This window comes from Thunnus albacares, chromosome 22 (genome assembly GCF_914725855.1).
Source record: "Thunnus albacares chromosome 22, fThuAlb1.1, whole genome shotgun sequence".
Taxonomy (NCBI): Eukaryota; Metazoa; Chordata; class Actinopteri; order Scombriformes; family Scombridae; genus Thunnus; species Thunnus albacares.
Window position 1 is genome coordinate 11,762,060 of NC_058127.1, and position 17,902 is coordinate 11,779,961.

Here is a 17,902-nt window from a genome sequence, read left to right on the forward strand (position 1 = left end):
GAGTCGAGTCTATTTTTGTGTTAAAAAAAAAAAATGTAAATGTACATATTGGTGGTGAGTGTGTGACAAGAATAAAAAAATATGCGTAAATGATCCTTTTATGTCTCCTTTGTTTGGCTGTGTTGAACATTTTGTATTAAGAATGCAGAAAAGCAAAAATGAGGCATTTTCAGCATCAATATAAGTTTATTCTACTGACAAACGAATCCACAGAAAAGGTCAATTTCACACAATTCTGTACACGCCAAAGGGTGGGGGTAGGGGGGGGCACATGGGTGCTGCTGGACACCGCAATCTCAAAAGTTAAAATTGCTTCTCTGAACATACAAACAAACCAAACAATATCCACGTAAACTGAAGCTGTTTTCAGACAGGACCACAGCTGGCACAGCTGACCTTGTCCTCTAGTGACAGTAAAATAATATGCAATCAGCAAAAAAAAAAAAAAAAAAAAGCAAATACTTGACACAAATTCATATGAAATTATATAAAACATTATCCTACTAAACGGACATGCTCAGTCTAGTTATGAAGCAGGCGTAAAGATGGAGTACATGATTTAAAATAAGTGACAGGAGGGTTTTTTTTTTCTAATACACAGAGCACCAAACATGTCCTCTACTTCTTATGTTCCCTTAAATGTGCTGCTATCCTTTCTTTACAACTGTAGTTGAGCTACATGGGTGCTTTGATACACCCAGTAGCCTTGGAATAATTATACTAAAGTGGTGAGGAAGGTTGGGGTAATTTGTAGAGAACAGAATAAAACGTGTATGACATTAATAAAAAGAAACTAAACCTTTGTTTGTGTCTGAGTCTGGAGGATCCAAGGATGGATTTCCCTAAAGCACCTGGATGCTACAGATAGGGGAACAAAGATAACCTTTGGGAAACTCAGCCTTGCCTCCCTCAGAGATGTATAAAGAGACACAAGAAGGCAGCCAAATTAGCTCTGGATTGTAAATCTGTAGGCAAAGCTTTGTTTAATTTTTAAAGTAACTTTATTTTTTTAGCCAGCCCAGCTTTAACATGTGCAGTGTCTCGCCATGGCAACGTTACAGTAGGGGGGGAGGAGGAGAAGTGTTTTCAGCCAACACATTTTGGCTGTAAGGAAGTGGCGGCCACAAGTAGAACCTGATTTAACTCTTTCTACAAATGGCTCTGGGCTGCCTACAAACGCCGCCGGGTGACTCCGTAACCGGTGGCCGTGTGTCTTCAGTTGATCCGCGTAATGTAGGCATCACAAAAGCTAAGGCATGTTTCGTAGGGGATGGCTACAACGCAGGTGTGGAGAAGGGGCTTCTGGGATAGCAAAGCACCTGACCTCCTCGCAGAGCAAGAACCAGATGGAGAACAGAGCCTCCCTGGATTTTGTAGTCTGCTGCTGTTTTCTCATCGTTCCTGAAAATAGAAAAAGGTGGAGATTTAGAGAAAAGGTGATCAAAAAATCCTTAATTAGAAATTGAAATTTTATATAGATTGTTTATTTTAAATGACAGCAGGGACAATTGGACTTTATGTTATGCTGTAACTTGATGTACATTGTTTTATGTGAGCTTGTGTGGAGGGTTTAAGCATTTGTTTTGCATATTTTTTATACTAAGCAAATTTCCCCTTTGGGACAATCAAGTTAAAGTTCAATACTTTCTTTAATTATGTTGCCCTGTCTGTGGCACTCACCCCAAACCCATTAGTTCCTACTGAAGAAGTAAACCTTTGAAAACAGGGTCACAAATATATAGATTCCTTTTTAATAAAGGCTTAGTGATTCCTAAAACAGCTGAGTGCTGTAGTTTTTAACAACAAACAAAATTGTGCATTTGTTAGAGACATAAAAAAATTCTTAGTTAGAAAAAGATAACGTTAGCCTGTATTGTTTTTTTTTAATCTGTTTTCATATGACAGGGGACGATGTCACCATGTCACCAAAAACATAAATTAACTCCTTTAAAGAGCATAAAACATTCTTTAGGAGTTTAAGGTATGAAACTTATTCCTAAACTGATTTAAGTAAAAAACTGCTGTTATTCTATATTTTTCTTAAAGTCAACAAATCCCATTAAAAAACAAAATCCACCATGTTGTTCTGTCTTTATCAAAAGCATTTCTCACCCGTCACTTATGCGCAATCCTGCACCTGCGCACCAATGTGCAATATAATGTATATTTGTATATTTCCCTCTCATTTTATTATATACTCTAACTGGAACTAGAGCTCAAAGAAGCCAAATTTCACTGCCTTCAATGTTGCTGTGCATGTGACAATAAAACCTCTTGTGAACCTTTTGACTATTTTGAGCAAGCAGATCAATACACAGTTGATGCACTAGTGAGCATTTACAGCAGCAGGATGGCACAGACAGAATAATGAACTATATCAGGCTTTGGAAACAAATTCAATGTTTGCTTTTGGTCTTTTAATATCCTTCAATCCAGAAAGTGTATCTTACATCTGTTTTCCACTGTAGATCAACCTCTGCTGCTGCGGAGGGATCCCTTCCTTCTCCTCCACCCTTTCTTTAATCCGCTCCACCTGAATGGAAATTAATACAACTTTAATCCAAGCTCACAATTACACACACTGAATAAAAAGCTTACTACAACTTATAGTAACAAATGAGGAAATAACAGTATTATACCTTATCTGTGGGCTCTATGTCAATCTCAATCTCCTTGCCAGTGAGTGTCTGTGACGAAGATTATTTCAGATTATTATTAAGCATAAACACTGTACACGATTTAGAGGATCAGTAATAAACAGCCATGAAATGTTTCATTTGTTAGCTCATGTGAAACGGGCTAATTATGCTTTCAGTGTCTTACCTTCACTTTAATCAGCATCTTTGTTGATCTGTTCGGTAAAATTCACTGAGGCGGGAACAGAAGTGTAATTATATAGTAGCTGAATCTATGTTTTGACCAGCTCCGGGTTGAAAAATAATGTTTAAATTCGTTATTTTGGTGAAGAAACTCGATATTCCTTCCTTTCCCAAGATTCAGTGTGTGTTTCCGGTGTGTCACAGTGAATCCCTCCGCCTCGTTCTTTCTGTGTCAACGGTTCCGCTTCTCGTGATTTAACGTTTGCTTCACCTGCTGTTTAAAAAAAAACACAACATGCCTCCTATGAATTGTCTTTTGTTGGTGTGAGCGAGTAAAATGTGTTTTCTCAACGGCTAAAAGGAAATTTTACGACATAACTGCAACATGGCGTAAAGCAGGTCTTGGATTTGTAGTTTTTTGTAAAATGTGACATTCATGTGGTGTCGGAATAATTGGAAAAATTTGTTACTAACTGGGAAAATTCACATGAACATTGTCTCAAGTCAGAACAACAACTTGGAAAGTCGAATTTGTTGCTGAAAGTTGACATAATATACGCAGAAACATGGTGGAAAAAAGTAAATGTTTGGTTGATGGCAAGAAACTTCTTATTAATTCACTTAGTGCATATCTTTTTTTTTTGCTCTCATGTAATTTGTATTATAGTATTAGGTTGTAACCATTAATTGCAGTCCACATAGAGTGACCATGATTAGTTAGAAAAGTTTATTTATTATTAATTTATTAGCATTAACCCTGATAACAAGTCAGGTAAAGCGATATTTTTGTGGTTTTAGGGAATGTACTGGTGCAGCAACAAAAAGTCAAAGAGTCTGCGCAGTCGAGTCAGGCAACAGGATGACCCAAGTAGGTCTATCTGAGGACTTGTAGCATCTACACAAACACCCACTATACTTCATGATACCCACTTGGTTAGGTTTAGGCATGAAGAGGGGGGTGGTTGGGGTTAGGGATCAGGGGTGTATGTTGTGTAACATGTTATTATGGTGACAACATCACAGGGGTGTGTTGTCAATCACCACTATCATCTTTTGGAATATCTTTTGGAAGAATGGTGTCCAGTAGAGTTCAGAGACTTGTAGAATCAATGTCAAGGTACGTTGAAGCTCTTCTGGTGGCACATGGTAGCTCAACACCTTACTAAGAAATTTTATGTTGGTTTTTCTTTTAATTCGTCATCCGTCTGTACCTAAAATGACAGAAACCATCTTTGGGAAAAATTTGTTTGACATGTACTTGTATTTTTTAGTTTGGCTCATGTCCCATCCACTAACATGGAGGGGGCGGTACTTATCACCTATACTGCAGCCAGCCACCAGGGGACGATTGAGATGTGTTGGCTTCACTTTTGGGGAGCTGTCATGACGTCCATATTTATATACAGTCAATGAAAAAAATACAACACACCGTCTTTGTAGCGTCCATGTTGTTTCCACATTACGATTTAAAAGCTCATGAACACACCGAAGTCGAAAGAATGACTTCCCAACTCGCGAATTGGGAACATCCGAGGAGCACTTGAATGCAACATGACTATCGTCTAAAAGCAACAGCGCCTCAAAAACTACAAACCGGCTGTCAGTAGGTGTCCTCCCCAGTCAATCTTCCCGCGCACACACAGTGGGACAGGAAGTAGCAGCACAGAAAAAAAGCTGTCACACTTTCCTAAAGGTAATTCCTTTATCTTACCAAATGAATTATATAACTCAGTCTTGGACTAATTAGTGCTTTTTGCAAAGATAAACGCTTTGCATTACGTATCAAGAGCGGCTTCAATTGCGATGCTTTGAATTGATGTAACCTTGAATTTTGACACCGAGGCTAAAGAAGCAACGTTGTTCTGACATCTGTGGTTTAGTTATGTGTGAATAGCATTAGCAACAGCTTTTTCAGTAGCCTGTAAGCATATTTGAAACCGCTACTTAGCTAAAAAATGGTCTTATTACGTTTGCATGAAATAGTAATTACAGTTCTGGCTAATTCTGACTAATCTTTTGAATGATGCTTGACTATAATGAGCCCTTCCCAGACTCTACACCTTGCCTGCTAGTAGTTAATGGCATTTAATGACAATATACGTGTGTGTTAGTGTGTGAAGAGAGCATCAAGGGGTGTAAAAATGAGAAAATACACAGCATAAAGCCACCATCCTGTCCTCTGACCTCCCTGTTTTCCACAGATTCACTGTACTGTAGTTACATAACCTGTTTCCAACATGCCTCGCATTGAGAATGACATCAAACTGGACTTTAAGGATGTGCTCCTCCGCCCAAAGCGTAGCACACTCAAGTCAAGGAGCGAGGTACGTATACAGCTGTGGATTCTTTCCACATGAAAACTAACTGACCTAAATACAAATACTTCCATTTTCTGGACCTTTAATCATCCTGCGGAGGTACTCTGAGTGAGCACACATCCTCGTAGATAGTTATTGAAGGAGAGAAGAAGTGTTAGGCCCCATTCTCAGCTTCCCAGCTGGTCAGAGCACTTACCCTTTAATCACAAGCTTGCATGTATCAAAGAGTCATGTGACTGTGGTAACACATTCTGACTCACGAGGAGCATTTTAAACTGATTAAGTAAGTTGATTTTAATATTTTTAGATATCTTTCAACATTACTGTCTTTTTAGTGCCAAAGTCCCTCTTTTTGTTATTATACTTCCACCGCAGCTCAACAGGGAAACACAAAGAGAGAATTAGATGCTAAAAAGATTGTAAATGTGACAGATATCCACTTCATATGACTAACTTAGACAGCTGAAGCCTCATATAAGCTTCAGATAAAATTTTAACTACATTTTTGCACAAAATGACTGTGTGGACGCAATGTGGAAGAGGAGAAATGATTACAGTGAGGAAAACCTCTTTCACTGTTCATATGGACACCTGACTATCGATTTAAGACAGATTTGAAAAAGTGTGAACCTGTCCTTTAAGCTCCTGCTGTATTTGCCTCTTTCAGGTGGACCTGATGAGGAGCTTCACCTTCAGGAACTCCAAGGGCAGCTACAGAGGCATCCCCATCATCGCTGCTAATATGGACACTGTGGGGACCTTTGAGATGGCCCTGGCTCTGCACCAGGTAAACTACATGTATAATTTGTTGTACCAGTCATTTGTTTTGAAGGAAAGGTGATTTAAGTAGTCCAAACCTAAATTTAATCTAAGCTGTGAACACGATAATGCCTAATAATCCCTATATTACATGGCAGGCTGATAAATGAGGACAGGCCCTACTTTCAGTGCCTCCTCCAGAGACCAGATTAAACAAGATCCTTTTCAAAAATGTTTCCTAGACGATAGAGTGTAGGTGGCTTATGTTCTCATAATGATACTGAATGATTGTTTTATAACACTTACTGCTGTGTATTACCACTCTTAATTCAGCATCCTCTTGACCTTTTAAGCCACAGTAAATAATAGGCACCTCATAGATTTAGATCATATATTAATCAATTTAAAACCGCTGAATTATCTTGCCTTATTACATTATGTCTCTGTATAAATATCTCAATTAATTTGTTGTTCTCTTCCACTAGTTCACTCTCTTCACTACTGTCCACAAACATTACTCTGTGGATGACTGGGTGGAGTTTGCAAAAAAACATCCAGAATGCCTGGAGGTACTGTAATCACTGTGTAATCCATCATTTTTTCCTTTTTTCCATCCCTAGTTTTATTAGGTGTGGTATTTATTGTAACACATTTATCTCTGTTTCTCCCAGAGTGTAGCGGTGAGCACGGGGACGGGTGACAATGACTTTGAGAAGATTTCAGCCATCTTGGCGGCGGTGCCACAGCTGCAGTACATCTGTGTGGATGTGGCTAACGGCTACTCTGAACACTTTGTCCACTTTGTCAAAGACGTCAGGGAGAAGTTCCCTTCACACACTATAATGGTCAGTAAATGTCTCCTTTATGTTTCTAAATTGAAGGAGAGAATGCACTTTCTCTATTTTGGAGATAAGTACAGGACAACCTTTTTTTTTTTTTTTTTTTTGGTTTAGGCAGGAAACGTGGTGACAGGAGAGATGGTGGAGGAGCTGATCCTGGCCGGAGCTGACATCATCAAAGTAGGCATCGGACCAGGTGATCAGAGCGTAACACTTACTAACACATTTCTGCTCTTTACATGCAGCCTGCCCTGCAGAGAACGTTACCACATCATCAATCAGACTCTGAATTTTTAAAAGTTGTCTTAATACTCTGTCTGTATTGCTTAACACATGAAGCCTTAATTTAGGTTATTAATATCGGAAGGAAACGCATCATCATTTATAAGAACACAATTAATTTATAGTGTTTGAAACTGACTAACTTGCTGACAGTGCTACACCTGTGTCACTGCTTGTAAGCATTCACACATGCTGCAGAAAAGAAATAATAAGCAGACCACAAACAATGCTTGCAAATCCTGGACCGCAGACTTGGAAGACTAGTCCTCTGTCTCATGTGTGTCTTCCTCTGCAGGTTCTGTATGCACCACTCGCAAGAAGACAGGGGTGGGGTACCCCCAGCTCAGCGCTGTGATTGAGTGTGCAGATGCAGCCCACGGTTTGGGTGGCCACATCATCTCCGTAAGTGACTCTCTTCTATAAAAATCTGTTAATTTAATCAGAATTCCTGGAATAAATGCTAAAGGAATAATTTGATACTTTGGGAATTGGCCCTTTTTTGCCGAGAGATCGATACCACTCCCTTGTCTGTGTGGTAAATATGAAGCTACAGCCAGCAGCCAGTTAGCTTAGCTTAGCACAAAGACTGAGAATGGGGAAACAACAAGCCTGGCTCTGTTTGGAGATGACAAAATCCAGAACCAACCAGCACCTCTACACCTCACTAATGACACACAATTTGTGGTTTTATATTGGGTTATGTGTTCCACTATTTGGCCAGGCGCAGTGCATCCTCTCTTCAAGGACCATGTGATTTGTTAGACATGTGCTTCCCTCTGAGTACTTATCTTTTCCTCCAGGCTGCACATGATAAAACATAAAGTCACAATCACAACATCTCTTCTCTTTCACGCAGGATGGGGGATGTACTTGCCCAGGAGATGTCTCAAAGGCTTTTGGTGAGTTTCCAACTTACTCTCTAATTAATTCCACTCATATAAAAAATTCTTTCATAGTCTGTCGATCCAGGTTTCTCACTATTTGGCTCTTTTTATGTGACTCTTAGGTGCGGGAGCTGACTTTGTGATGCTGGGTGGCATGCTGGCTGGCCACTCAGAGAGCGGGGGCGAGGTCATTGAGAAAAATGGCAAGAAATACAAGCTGTTCTATGGAATGAGCTCCGAAATGGCGATGAAGAGGCACGCAGGGGGCGTGGCTGAGTACAGGTCAGTTATTTTCGTAGATAAGGTATAAAAATATAATTTCAGAGTACCTGACTCAGTTGATACTTTTAGGGCTTCTTTTCTATGAATTATCTTAGTATACATGTTATTGTTTTTTTTCCTCCAGAGCGTCCGAGGGGAAGACAGTGGAAGTTCCTTTCAAAGGTCCCGTGGATGTGACAATACGAGATATCCTGGGCGGGGTCCGCTCCACCTGCACCTATGTTGGGGCAGGCAAGTTGAAGGAGCTGAGCCGCAGGACCACCTTCATCAGGGTCACCCAGCAGCTCAACACCGTCTTCGGCAATGACAGCTGAACGTCCAGCTCGATCTTGCTTCTAAACAAAAGAGAAGTCTGCAACACTGCCCGTCTGTCTCCAAAATGCTGTTTGTGCATTTAACAGACACATACAGTAATACATAAATACTGACCTTCCCTGTCGTTTTTAGTTTTTTTGCATAAGTTAAGGTCCTTTGACTTGGAATTTAATGCAATTTTAATATATTAGGATTGACTTAAAACAGAAATATTTTTTCAGCACACAGACTCTGAGTAGATTTTGAATAATGTTTTTCATTAAGACACAAAGTGTTTCAGGGTTCAGAGTCTCTAGACAGCATCATATAAGCTAGAGCAGTAATTCTCCTGCTCTTCGCGTGTCTGCCTGCATCTCATCATTCCAATATAAGATCTTTAATTGTTCTTTTCACATGTATGCAAACCTGTGGCTATCTCACGGTTTTGTAGCTGTGAATCATTCCACATGCCATAATCGGTACATACAACATGTACAATAAATATGTATGCAACTGCTATGGCTAATTAGGAAATGGATCTGTTTTTAGAAATTCAATCATTCCATCACTCATCAAGTTTTGCACTTTAATGATTTGTAATTTGAGAGTCTAATATTTAGTTTCAGTTATTGTCTCATTGAAATGTTTTGAGACTACAGTGTCATACTTTGTTTCCAGCATCTACTGTTGCATATGTATCTTTTAAAATAGGTAAATTAGATTTGGGAGAATTTATATATGGACCATACTGTATATGGATATTTCTAGTTATGAAGTGCTGAATTCATACCAGAGGTGTTCTTCAATATAAAGATATTTACATTTTTCTTTGCATTTACATTTTCCTCTCTGGTTCCAGCTGCTCCTGATCGATACCAAAGTTTGAGGAGGTTTATTTCAGTGATGCACAAATTCAAATGATTCATTATTGCCTTTTAAGTAAGTGGTCCTTCCTTGGAATAAGCCTTGGATGTTTTGTACCATCAGTATTAGGTATGGTTTCACTTCACACAGTGTCTCTAGTTATGCCATTTCAAGCTGTTGTTACATGATTGGGGTTGTTTCATATTGTCATATTGGTGTGAAAATGTTTTTATGATGTCAAAATGTAAACTTAAAATGCAGTTTTTAATACATTTCTTTCACTTCACATTTTATCCAGTCAATAAAAACATTCCACATCTGTAATTTTACTGGCTTTATTTTTGATCTGATTATTCACAACATGCAAAAGACACATTTCTTTGTTGCCATTCTGACCTAATTAGACCATCTACTATTCTATGATACTGTACATTGTGAGAGCAATGACACATTCACCACCACTAGATGGAGACAAACACCTTTAACTAGCAGAAGTAGAAACAGTACAGGAAAAACAGAATGACTTAGTTGAGTACATTAAAAGCAACCCGCAAATCAAAATAATCAACATTACTACAATATAAAGACATTCAGCTGAAGATATTCTATTACCTATTGTGTATGATGTGTATTTTGTATATGCATGGGCTAATTACTGAGATATTTGCACTGATAGCACTATATATTCAATGGACAGCAACTTAACTAATCAATTATATTTATCATCCAGTGAAAGCAAGATACAGGCTATTATTGTAGATATTTGTAGCTATGCGCTTGTTGACATTTATAATGATTAGCAATGATTAATTGCATCCCACCCACTACTGCAGCTCACAAATCACCTCTGTGATGTACGGTTCACCAATAAATGCTCCACAGGAACAATTAGCATGGTGTGAGTACTGATACCTTCCCATACTGTACCCATTGATGGTCTTGTAGTAAACATTCCCACACAAGCACTTCCAATGCTGCTGGAGGCTAGTTTGGTCACTTTCCTTTCCCAGTTGGACAAAAGCGACCAGGTCACTGTTGTTGAGGCTCATCTTAATTGTGAGTATTTCTTCGCTCTGGTGCTGTCCACTTCTGCTGAAGAAGGACAGCGAGGATGCCGCTAAGTTCCAAAACACTTCCACTGTTTCAGGTCGTGGTGTGGACTCATTTACATTTTTGCCATGATATGTGATTGTTTGAGAGGAAATCCTGTACGGTGTTTGGGGCATTGATGCATCAGAACAATCATCATACTCTGTTGTGAGAAAGCTGAGCTGGTCTCCTTTGCAGCACAGTCCATAGACATTTCCATCCCTCAAGTTCTTTACAGACTGTTTGTCACATAATCCAATGGTCCAGTCACAGTCTTCAGAAAGATTGACCACCCACCTCTGAAAGTTGGGAACTGATTCGATACTACAGATTAGAAGAGTAGCAGAGCATTGTCCCATCCAGCTATTGTAGAAAACCTTCCTTTGGTCTCTGGACAGTGACATGCCAGGGCCCAAAGTCTGTGGGTCAAAGATCAGGTCTGAACCAGTAGCAATGAACTCCTGGTGGTGTTCAGGGTCAACCAGAGTCAACAAAGAACACCAGAACTGGTCTGCTTGCTTCATCATCTTTTCACCACCCTGTCTGATCTCCTCTACCAGTTTCTCACGATCGCTGCCAGGCTCCAACCCTTTTCTCAGATCTGCGGCCTTGGCTTTCTCCACATCCTGATGCACCTGAGAATACATCTGCAAGAATCTGAAGGAGTCCTTCTCTTTCTGTGCTGCCTGTATGCTGCTTTTGCTGGTTTTGATGGACACCATTCGAGCAGAAACTGAACTCTGGACGCTGGTCAAGGAAACGTCTCGCAAGTTAGTCACAGCCTCAATGAGACGCACACTACAGCGGCCCAGCTTCTCTCTTTCACTCTTCTCCCACTTTTCCAGACTCACGTTCTCATCATCAGTTTTCACCAGTAAGGCCTGCTGCTCAGCATCAAGCTTTTCCATGAGCTCTTTGTGGGCTGTGGAGAAGGTCTTCATGTTGTGCAGGCGGTGCTGGTCTTCAATGGCGCAGGAAACACACACACAGGTCATATCATCCAAGCAGTAGTACTCAAGGAGTTTTCCATGTTGGGGGCATTTAGTGGTCCCACATAAAGCCATAGGTTCAGTCAGAGGATGAGTTTGCAGTAACACAGGAGTCGTCAGGTGGATCTGGAGATGCTGGACGCACATGGAGATCTCGCATTTCATGCAGGTCTTTCGTGCCGGTTTCCTGTCCTCCTCTGTGCACATGTCACAAAAGACAACTTGTGGGTCCATATTGTCAGACATGTTTTCAAAAACCTGAGACTGCTTGATTTGTTTTTTCTTGAATACTATTTGGTGTTCAGTCCTTAGGATGCTCCTTGTTGGTCCCTGTTGACTCTGTTTTGGCAGAAAACTGAAACTGAAATCAGATTTGGCTAAATTTTGTTTGCTCAGTCATCTCTGGTCTCTCAGTCTGTGGTCTGATTGCTCTACTACAGCAGCACTGAAGAACTGTTTCGATTTCCTGAGAGCTTAGTCACTCTTGCACTCACATGCTGAACCAAACAGTCAGGGGGTGGAGTCAGAGAGATGTGAGTGCAGCCTCTTTGTTAGGTTTACTGTTAAGTTTCAAATTTCATCTCATGGGAATTTATTCATGACTTACCAACACATGTTGACGTTGCTCTTTGGGTGTGAAATACGTTACATTTTAAGTAAAAGGCAGGCAAACCATGAAATCCAGGCAGTTATCAGCTCATGATAATCTAGCACAAAATCTTTTAATTTATTTATCATATTCATTTACACTTTCATTATTTATATTTAATCACATTTGCATCTTCAGATTTGGCCAACTGATCTTGAAAAATCTTGTTTTGCACCTGTTATCATTATGACTGAGATCACTGCACTGACAGAACTGTATATTAATTTTACTGCAACTTGGCACTGATCACTGACATTTATATTTACCCAAATGAAAGCAAGAAAAATATAATTCTGGGTTATATATAGATCACCAATAACTCCTAAACAAGAACAGGTGGCCTGGGAAGACTTCTGATAAAAGCACCCTCTGTGATTGTACCCATTGCTGGTCTCAGTGCAAACCCTCCCACATGAGCATTTCCATTGTTTCTGGCATTGTTGTTGAGCTCCAAATAAGCCTCCGCTTGACTTATTCGAGCTCTGTTGTGACTTTTTCCCTTCAAAGCAAACAAAAGGAGCTAAGTCCCAGCTGGTGGAACTGATACTAATTGTGCTAATTGTCCATGGCGTTGGCCTTCTCCACATCCCGATGCACCTGAGAATACATCTGCAGGAATCTGAAGGAGTCCTTCTTCTTCTGTGCAGCGTGCATGCTGTTCTTGCTGGTTTTGATGGACTGGTTTTGTATTTAAGCCATTACTAGCTGTTGTTACATGATCTGTCTTGTTTCATTTTATACTTTCACATTGCTGTGAAAATGATTATTTTTATCCAGTCAATAAAAATCATTACACATCTTCAACTTTACTGGCTTTATTTTTGATCTGATCATTCATAACATGCGAGAGACACACATTTCTTTGTTGCCATTCTGATTTAATTAGACCATGTACTACACTTCGATACCGAACATTGTGAGAGCAATGACACATTCATCACCACTAGATGGAGACAAACACCTTGAACTAGCAGAAGTAGAAACATTACAGGAAAAACAGAATGACTTAGTTGAGTACATTAAAAGCAACCCGCAAAACAAAATAATCAACATTACTACAATGTAAAGACATTCAGCTGAAGATATTCTATTACCTATTGTGTATGATGTGTATTTTGTATACTCATGGGCTAATTACTGAGATATTTGCACTGATAGCACTATATTCAAATGACAGCAACTTAACTAATCAATTACATTTATCATCCAGTGAAAGCAAGATACAGGCTATTATTGTAGACATTTGTAGCTACTTGACATTTATAATGATTAGCAATGATAATTTGGTTCCCACCCACTACTGCAGCTCACAAATCACCTCTGTGATGCATAGGTCACCAATAAATGCTCTACAGGAACAATAAGCATGGTGTGAGTACTGGTATCTTCCCATAATGTACCCACTGATAGCCTTGTTGTAAACGTTCCCACACGAGCAATTCCAACGCTGCTGGAAGCTATTTTGGGCATTTTCCTTTCCCAGTTGGACAAATGGGACCAGGTCACTGTTGTTGAGGCTCATCTTAATTGTGAGTATTTCTTCCCTCTGGTGCTGTCCACTTCTGCTGAAGAAGGACGGTGAGAACGCTGCTAAATTCCAAAACACTTCCACTGTTTCAGGTCATGCTATGGCCTCATCTCCATTTTTGCTATGATATGTGATTGTTTTAGAGGAAATCCTGCACTATTTCTTTGTTTGGGGCATTAATGCATCAAAACAATCATCATACTCTGTTGCAAGAAAGCTAAGCTGGTCACCTTTGCAGCACAGTCCACAGATATTTCCATCCTCCAAATTCTTTGCAGACTGCTCTCTCGTCTGATTGCTCAACCACAGCAGCAGTGAAGAACAGTTTCGATTTGCTTATCCTCAAACTGCACTCACATGTCAAACCAAACATCCAGGGGGTAGAGTCAGACAGGTGTGACTGCAGCCATTTTGTTAGGTTTACTGTTAAATGTCAATTTCACCTCATGGGAACTTATTCATGATTCACTAACACATGTTGACATTGCTCTTTGGGTGTGAAATACATTACGTTTTAAGTAAAAGGCAGGCAAACTATGAAATCTAGGTAGTAATCAGCTCATGATAATCTAGCACAAAATCCTCTAATTAATTTATCATATTCATTTACACTTTGATTATTTATATTTAATCACATTTACATCTTCAGATTTGCTCCACTCATCTTGAAAATTCTTCCTTTAAACTTGTTTTGCACCTGTTATCATTATTACTGAGGTCTTTGCACTGACAGCACTATATATTAATTTTACTGCAACTTAATTTAATTTAAATTTAATTTAAATTTCATTTAAATTTCATTTTAATTTTACAAGCAAGAAAAATCTAATTCTGGTAGTGATTCTTAGGCATGAAAATTAATATGATTAATAATATGTGAATGTAAATGTGGAGATGTGGGCTGTAGACAACAACATGCCAACCCATTACAGAAGTTCACAAAGCACCTCTGTGGTGCGCACGGCACCAATAAGTCCTCCACAAGAACAGGTGGCCCGGGAAGACTTCTGATAAATGCGCCCTCCATAATTGTATCCATCGCTGGTCTCAGTGTAAACCTTCCCACATGAGCATTTCCATTGCTTCTGGCATTGTTGTTGAGCTCCAAATAAGCTTCCACTCGACTTATTTGAGCTCTCTTGTGACTTTTTCCCTTCAAACCGAACAAAAGGAGCTAGGTCCCAGCTGGCGGAGTTGATTCTAATCGTGACTATTTTTATTCTCTGGTGCTGGCCGATCCTGCTGAAGAACGATAATGAGTTAGGAAAGCTCCATACCACTTCCACTTTTTGCGGTCGGGCCATTGTCTTTGCCATATCTTCACCTGGAGGGTTGATTGGCTGAAGAGAAACCCTGCGCTTTTTCTCTAGTTTGGGCTTTTGCTTGTTTTGCACTGGGCCAAATGCATCGATAACTTCATCATACTCTGTTGTGAGAAAGCTGAGATGGTTACCTTCTTTGCAGCATAGTCCATAGACATCTCCATCTTTCAACTCCTTTGTATTATTTTTGTCACATAAACCAATGGTCCAGTCACAGTCTTCGGAAAGGCTGATCACCCACCTCTGAAAGTTGGGAACAGGCTGGGTACTCTTAAGGTGAAAGACGTGGGCAGAGTTTTGTCCCGTCCAATCACTGTAGAAAACCTTCCTCTGGTCTGTGGACAGTGATATGTCAGGGCCCCAAGTCTGCGGGTCAAAGATCAAGTTTGAATCAGTAGCAATGAGCTCCTGGTGGTGTTCAGGGTCAACCAGAGTCAACAAAGAACACCAGAACTGGTCTGCTTGCTCCATCATCTTTTCACCACCCTGTCTTATCTCCTCAACCAGTTTCTCACGATCGCTGCCAGGCTCCAACCCTTTTCTCAGATCTGCGGCCTTGGCTTTCTCTACATCCTGATGCACCTGAGAATACATCTGCAGGAATCTGAAGGTGTCCTTCTCCTTCTGTGCTGCCTGTATGCTGCTCTTGCTGGTTTTGATGGACACCATACGAGCAGAGACTGAACTCTGGACACTGGTCAAGGCAGCGTCACGCAGGTTAGTCACAGCCTCAATGAGACGCACACTACAGCGGCCCAGTTTCTCTCTTTCACTCTTCTCCCACTTTTCCAGACTCACGTTCTTATCATCAGTTTTCACCAGTAAGGCCTGCTGCTCAGCACCAAGCTTTTCCATGAGCTCTTTTTGGGCTGTGGAGAAGGTCTTCATGTTGTGCACGCGGTGCTGGTCTTCAATGGCGCAGGAAACACACACACAGGTCATATCATCCAAGCAGTAGTACTCCAGGAGTTTTCCATGTTGGGGGCATTTAGTGGTCCCACATAAAGCCATAGGTTCAGTCAGAGGATGAGTTTGTAGTAACACAGGAGTGGTCAGATGGGCCTGGAGGTGCTGGACACACATGGAGATCTCGCATTTCATGCAGGTCTTTCGCGCTGGTTTCCTGTCCTCCTCTGTGCACATGTCGCAAAAGATAACTTGTGGGTCCGTACTGTCAGACATGTTTTCAAAAAACTGAGATTGCTTGATTTGATTTTTCTTGAATAATATTCAGTGTTGAGTCCTTAGGATGCTACTTGTTGGTCTCTGGTTGACAGAAATTAAAAATGGTGTCACACCGACACTCTGGTGTCTCAGTCTCTGGTCTGATTGCTCTACAACGGCAGCACTAAAGAACAGTTTCAATTTCCTGAGAGCTTATTCTCACACTGCAGTCACATGCCAGACCAAACATTCAGGGGGTGGAGTCAGACAGATGTGAGTGCCGCCTCTTTGTTAGGTTTACTGTTAAGTTTCAATCTCATCTCATGGGAATTTATTCATGACTTACCAAAACATGTTGATGTTCAGATCATATCATCCAAGCAGTAGTACTCCAGGAGTTTGCCATGTTGGGGGCATTTAGTGGTCCCACATAAAACCATAGGCTCATGCAGATGATGAGTTTGTAGTAACACAGGAGAGGTCACGTGGATCTGGAGGTGCTGGATGCACATGGAGACTTCCTGTCCTCCTTTGTGCACATGTCACAGAGGACAACTTGCCGCAACCCCTTTTGTAAATTATCAAATATGTTTTCAGAGGCAATGACATCTTGGAAATTAATTTCTCTTGAGTTTGTGGAGGAAAAAATGATATTAGAACTGTTCTGTTGGAGAAATTACTATATTATTGTATTAATTGTATTGCATTAATCCAGTGTAGAAATGTGTTCAACTGATCAGTTTTGTCTTTTGACCCTTTTTATTGGCCTTTATATGTTATATGTCACATTATTCTATTTTAAGCTAAATGTCTCGCCAAGATGTCCCGCACCTTGTTTGTGTAGGCAATATGAATGTCTCGGCTGTTGGAGAAGAAGAAATAGAAAAGGTTATCTGAAGTACATGATACATGGTGACCCTGATTCTAAGAAGTGATCATTGGAAAAGGGGGACTAAATGCAAGAACTGTACAAGACACCATGTATGGAATTCTTATTGATTATCTTGCAGGAAGCAGGTGTCTGCAGACAGAGAAGTGCGACTACACACAAGGTGCTTGTTTTACGGTTGTGTTGGGCGGAGACTGAAAGAAATAAGTGTTTGCATGAGCTGTTCAAGGGGCTCCTCTTGCTGCAGAGCCTGGGGAGCCCGTATGCATACGCTTTGATCTATTAAAGGCAGTTGGACTGCAAAAGAATACCGTGTCTCCGGTATTTAGTTACCTTTCTCACTTAAATAGACAAGCTGATATTTCAGCTGCAACAACAAGTTTCTGTTGAATAAACACATCCAGGAGTTAACAAAAGATTGGTTGTGAAGTATAGGAAATGGCCTCAAATTAGCTGTTGACTGTCTGGTCCCTCAAGAGTCGATCTGGTATGATAGTATGATAGCTTGAGCTGTAACACAGTGGTTCTCCTCAGCAGTATCATTTCTTGGGAAACACACTACAGTGTACTCTTCAACGGATCTTTGTACAATATTTACATATGTTTGCCAAATGCCCATAAAAAGCCTCACCCTATTTCTTATCAGTCAAAATGAATGATAATCCACTGCAGGCAGGGGTGGACTTTACCATTAGGCAAAGTAGGCAGCTGCCTGGGGCCTGCACGTAAAAGGCTTGAGACATGTTTTCAAAAGCCTGAGATTGCTTGATTTGTTTTTTCTTGAATATTATTCGGTGTTGAGTCCTTAGGATGTTCCTTGTTGGTCCCTGGTTGACTCTGTTTTGGCAGAAAACTGAAAATGAAATCAGATTTTGCTGAATTTTGTTTGGTCAGTCATCTCTGGTGTCTCAGTCTGTGGTCTGATTGCTCT

The 17,902-nt window shown here is 40.4% G+C and overlaps 4 protein-coding genes across 4 annotated transcripts; 1 reads left to right on the forward strand and 3 right to left on the reverse strand.

Annotated features, from left to right (window-relative positions):
* Window positions 1-166: 166 nt before the first annotated feature.
* On the reverse strand, window positions 167-3,043 carry nedd8 (NEDD8 ubiquitin like modifier). The gene is made up of 4 exons (XM_044341201.1): window positions 2,824-3,043; window positions 2,640-2,687; window positions 2,451-2,533; window positions 167-1,401 (listed from the first exon to the last, which is right to left on the reverse strand). The coding sequence occupies exons 1-4, from the start codon at window positions 2,839-2,841 to the stop codon at window positions 1,275-1,277; spliced, it is 276 nt and encodes a 91-aa protein (XP_044197136.1). The 5' UTR covers window positions 2,842-3,043; the 3' UTR covers window positions 167-1,274.
* Window positions 3,044-4,304: 1,261 nt separating this feature from the next.
* gmpr2 (guanosine monophosphate reductase 2) lies at window positions 4,305-9,650 on the forward strand. Its single transcript, XM_044342341.1, has 10 exons — window positions 4,305-4,512; window positions 5,021-5,143; window positions 5,805-5,924; window positions 6,382-6,465; window positions 6,568-6,741; window positions 6,850-6,931; window positions 7,313-7,419; window positions 7,874-7,916; window positions 8,024-8,183; window positions 8,308-9,650. Exons 2-10 carry the CDS (start codon window positions 5,057-5,059, stop codon window positions 8,495-8,497), a joined length of 1,047 nt encoding a protein of 348 aa, XP_044198276.1. The 5' UTR covers window positions 4,305-4,512; window positions 5,021-5,056; the 3' UTR covers window positions 8,498-9,650.
* A 246-nt stretch (window positions 9,651-9,896) lies between these two features.
* Window positions 9,897-12,130, reverse strand: LOC122973778 (tripartite motif-containing protein 16-like). The gene has a single exon (XM_044341513.1). It carries the CDS (start codon window positions 11,663-11,665, stop codon window positions 10,166-10,168), a length of 1,500 nt encoding a protein of 499 aa, XP_044197448.1. The 5' UTR covers window positions 11,666-12,130; the 3' UTR covers window positions 9,897-10,165.
* A 737-nt stretch (window positions 12,131-12,867) lies between these two features.
* LOC122973679 (tripartite motif-containing protein 16-like) lies at window positions 12,868-16,382 on the reverse strand. The gene has a single exon (XM_044341390.1). It carries the CDS (start codon window positions 16,098-16,100, stop codon window positions 14,523-14,525), a length of 1,578 nt encoding a protein of 525 aa, XP_044197325.1. The 5' UTR covers window positions 16,101-16,382; the 3' UTR covers window positions 12,868-14,522.
* Between the last annotated feature and the right edge of the window lie 1,520 nt (window positions 16,383-17,902).

What these genes read in the sequence shown, in the direction of transcription:
- LOC122973679 (XM_044341390.1), bottom strand. Translation starts at nt 16,100, where the DNA reads ATGTCTGACAGTACGGACCCACAAGTTATCTTTTGCGACATGTGCACA.
- nedd8 (XM_044341201.1), bottom strand. An exon ending in ACATAGAGCCCACAGATAAG is followed by an intron (nt 2,534 to 2,639) that starts GTATAATACTGT and finishes ATTTCCATTCAG; the next exon opens with GTGGAGCGGATTAAAGAAAG. An exon ending in ATCTACAGTGGAAAACAGAT is followed by an intron (nt 1,402 to 2,450) that starts GTAAGATACACT and finishes TTCTATTTTCAG; the next exon opens with GAACGATGAGAAAACAGCAG.
- LOC122973778 (XM_044341513.1), bottom strand. Translation starts at nt 11,665, where the DNA reads ATGTCTGACAATATGGACCCACAAGTTGTCTTTTGTGACATGTGCACA.
- gmpr2 (XM_044342341.1), top strand. Translation starts at nt 5,057, where the DNA reads ATGCCTCGCATTGAGAATGACATCAAACTGGACTTTAAGGATGTGCTC. An exon ending in CAAAGTAGGCATCGGACCAG is followed by an intron (nt 6,932 to 7,312) that starts GTGATCAGAGCG and finishes CTTCCTCTGCAG; the next exon opens with GTTCTGTATGCACCACTCGC. An exon ending in GGGGGCGTGGCTGAGTACAG is followed by an intron (nt 8,184 to 8,307) that starts GTCAGTTATTTT and finishes TTTTTCCTCCAG; the next exon opens with AGCGTCCGAGGGGAAGACAG.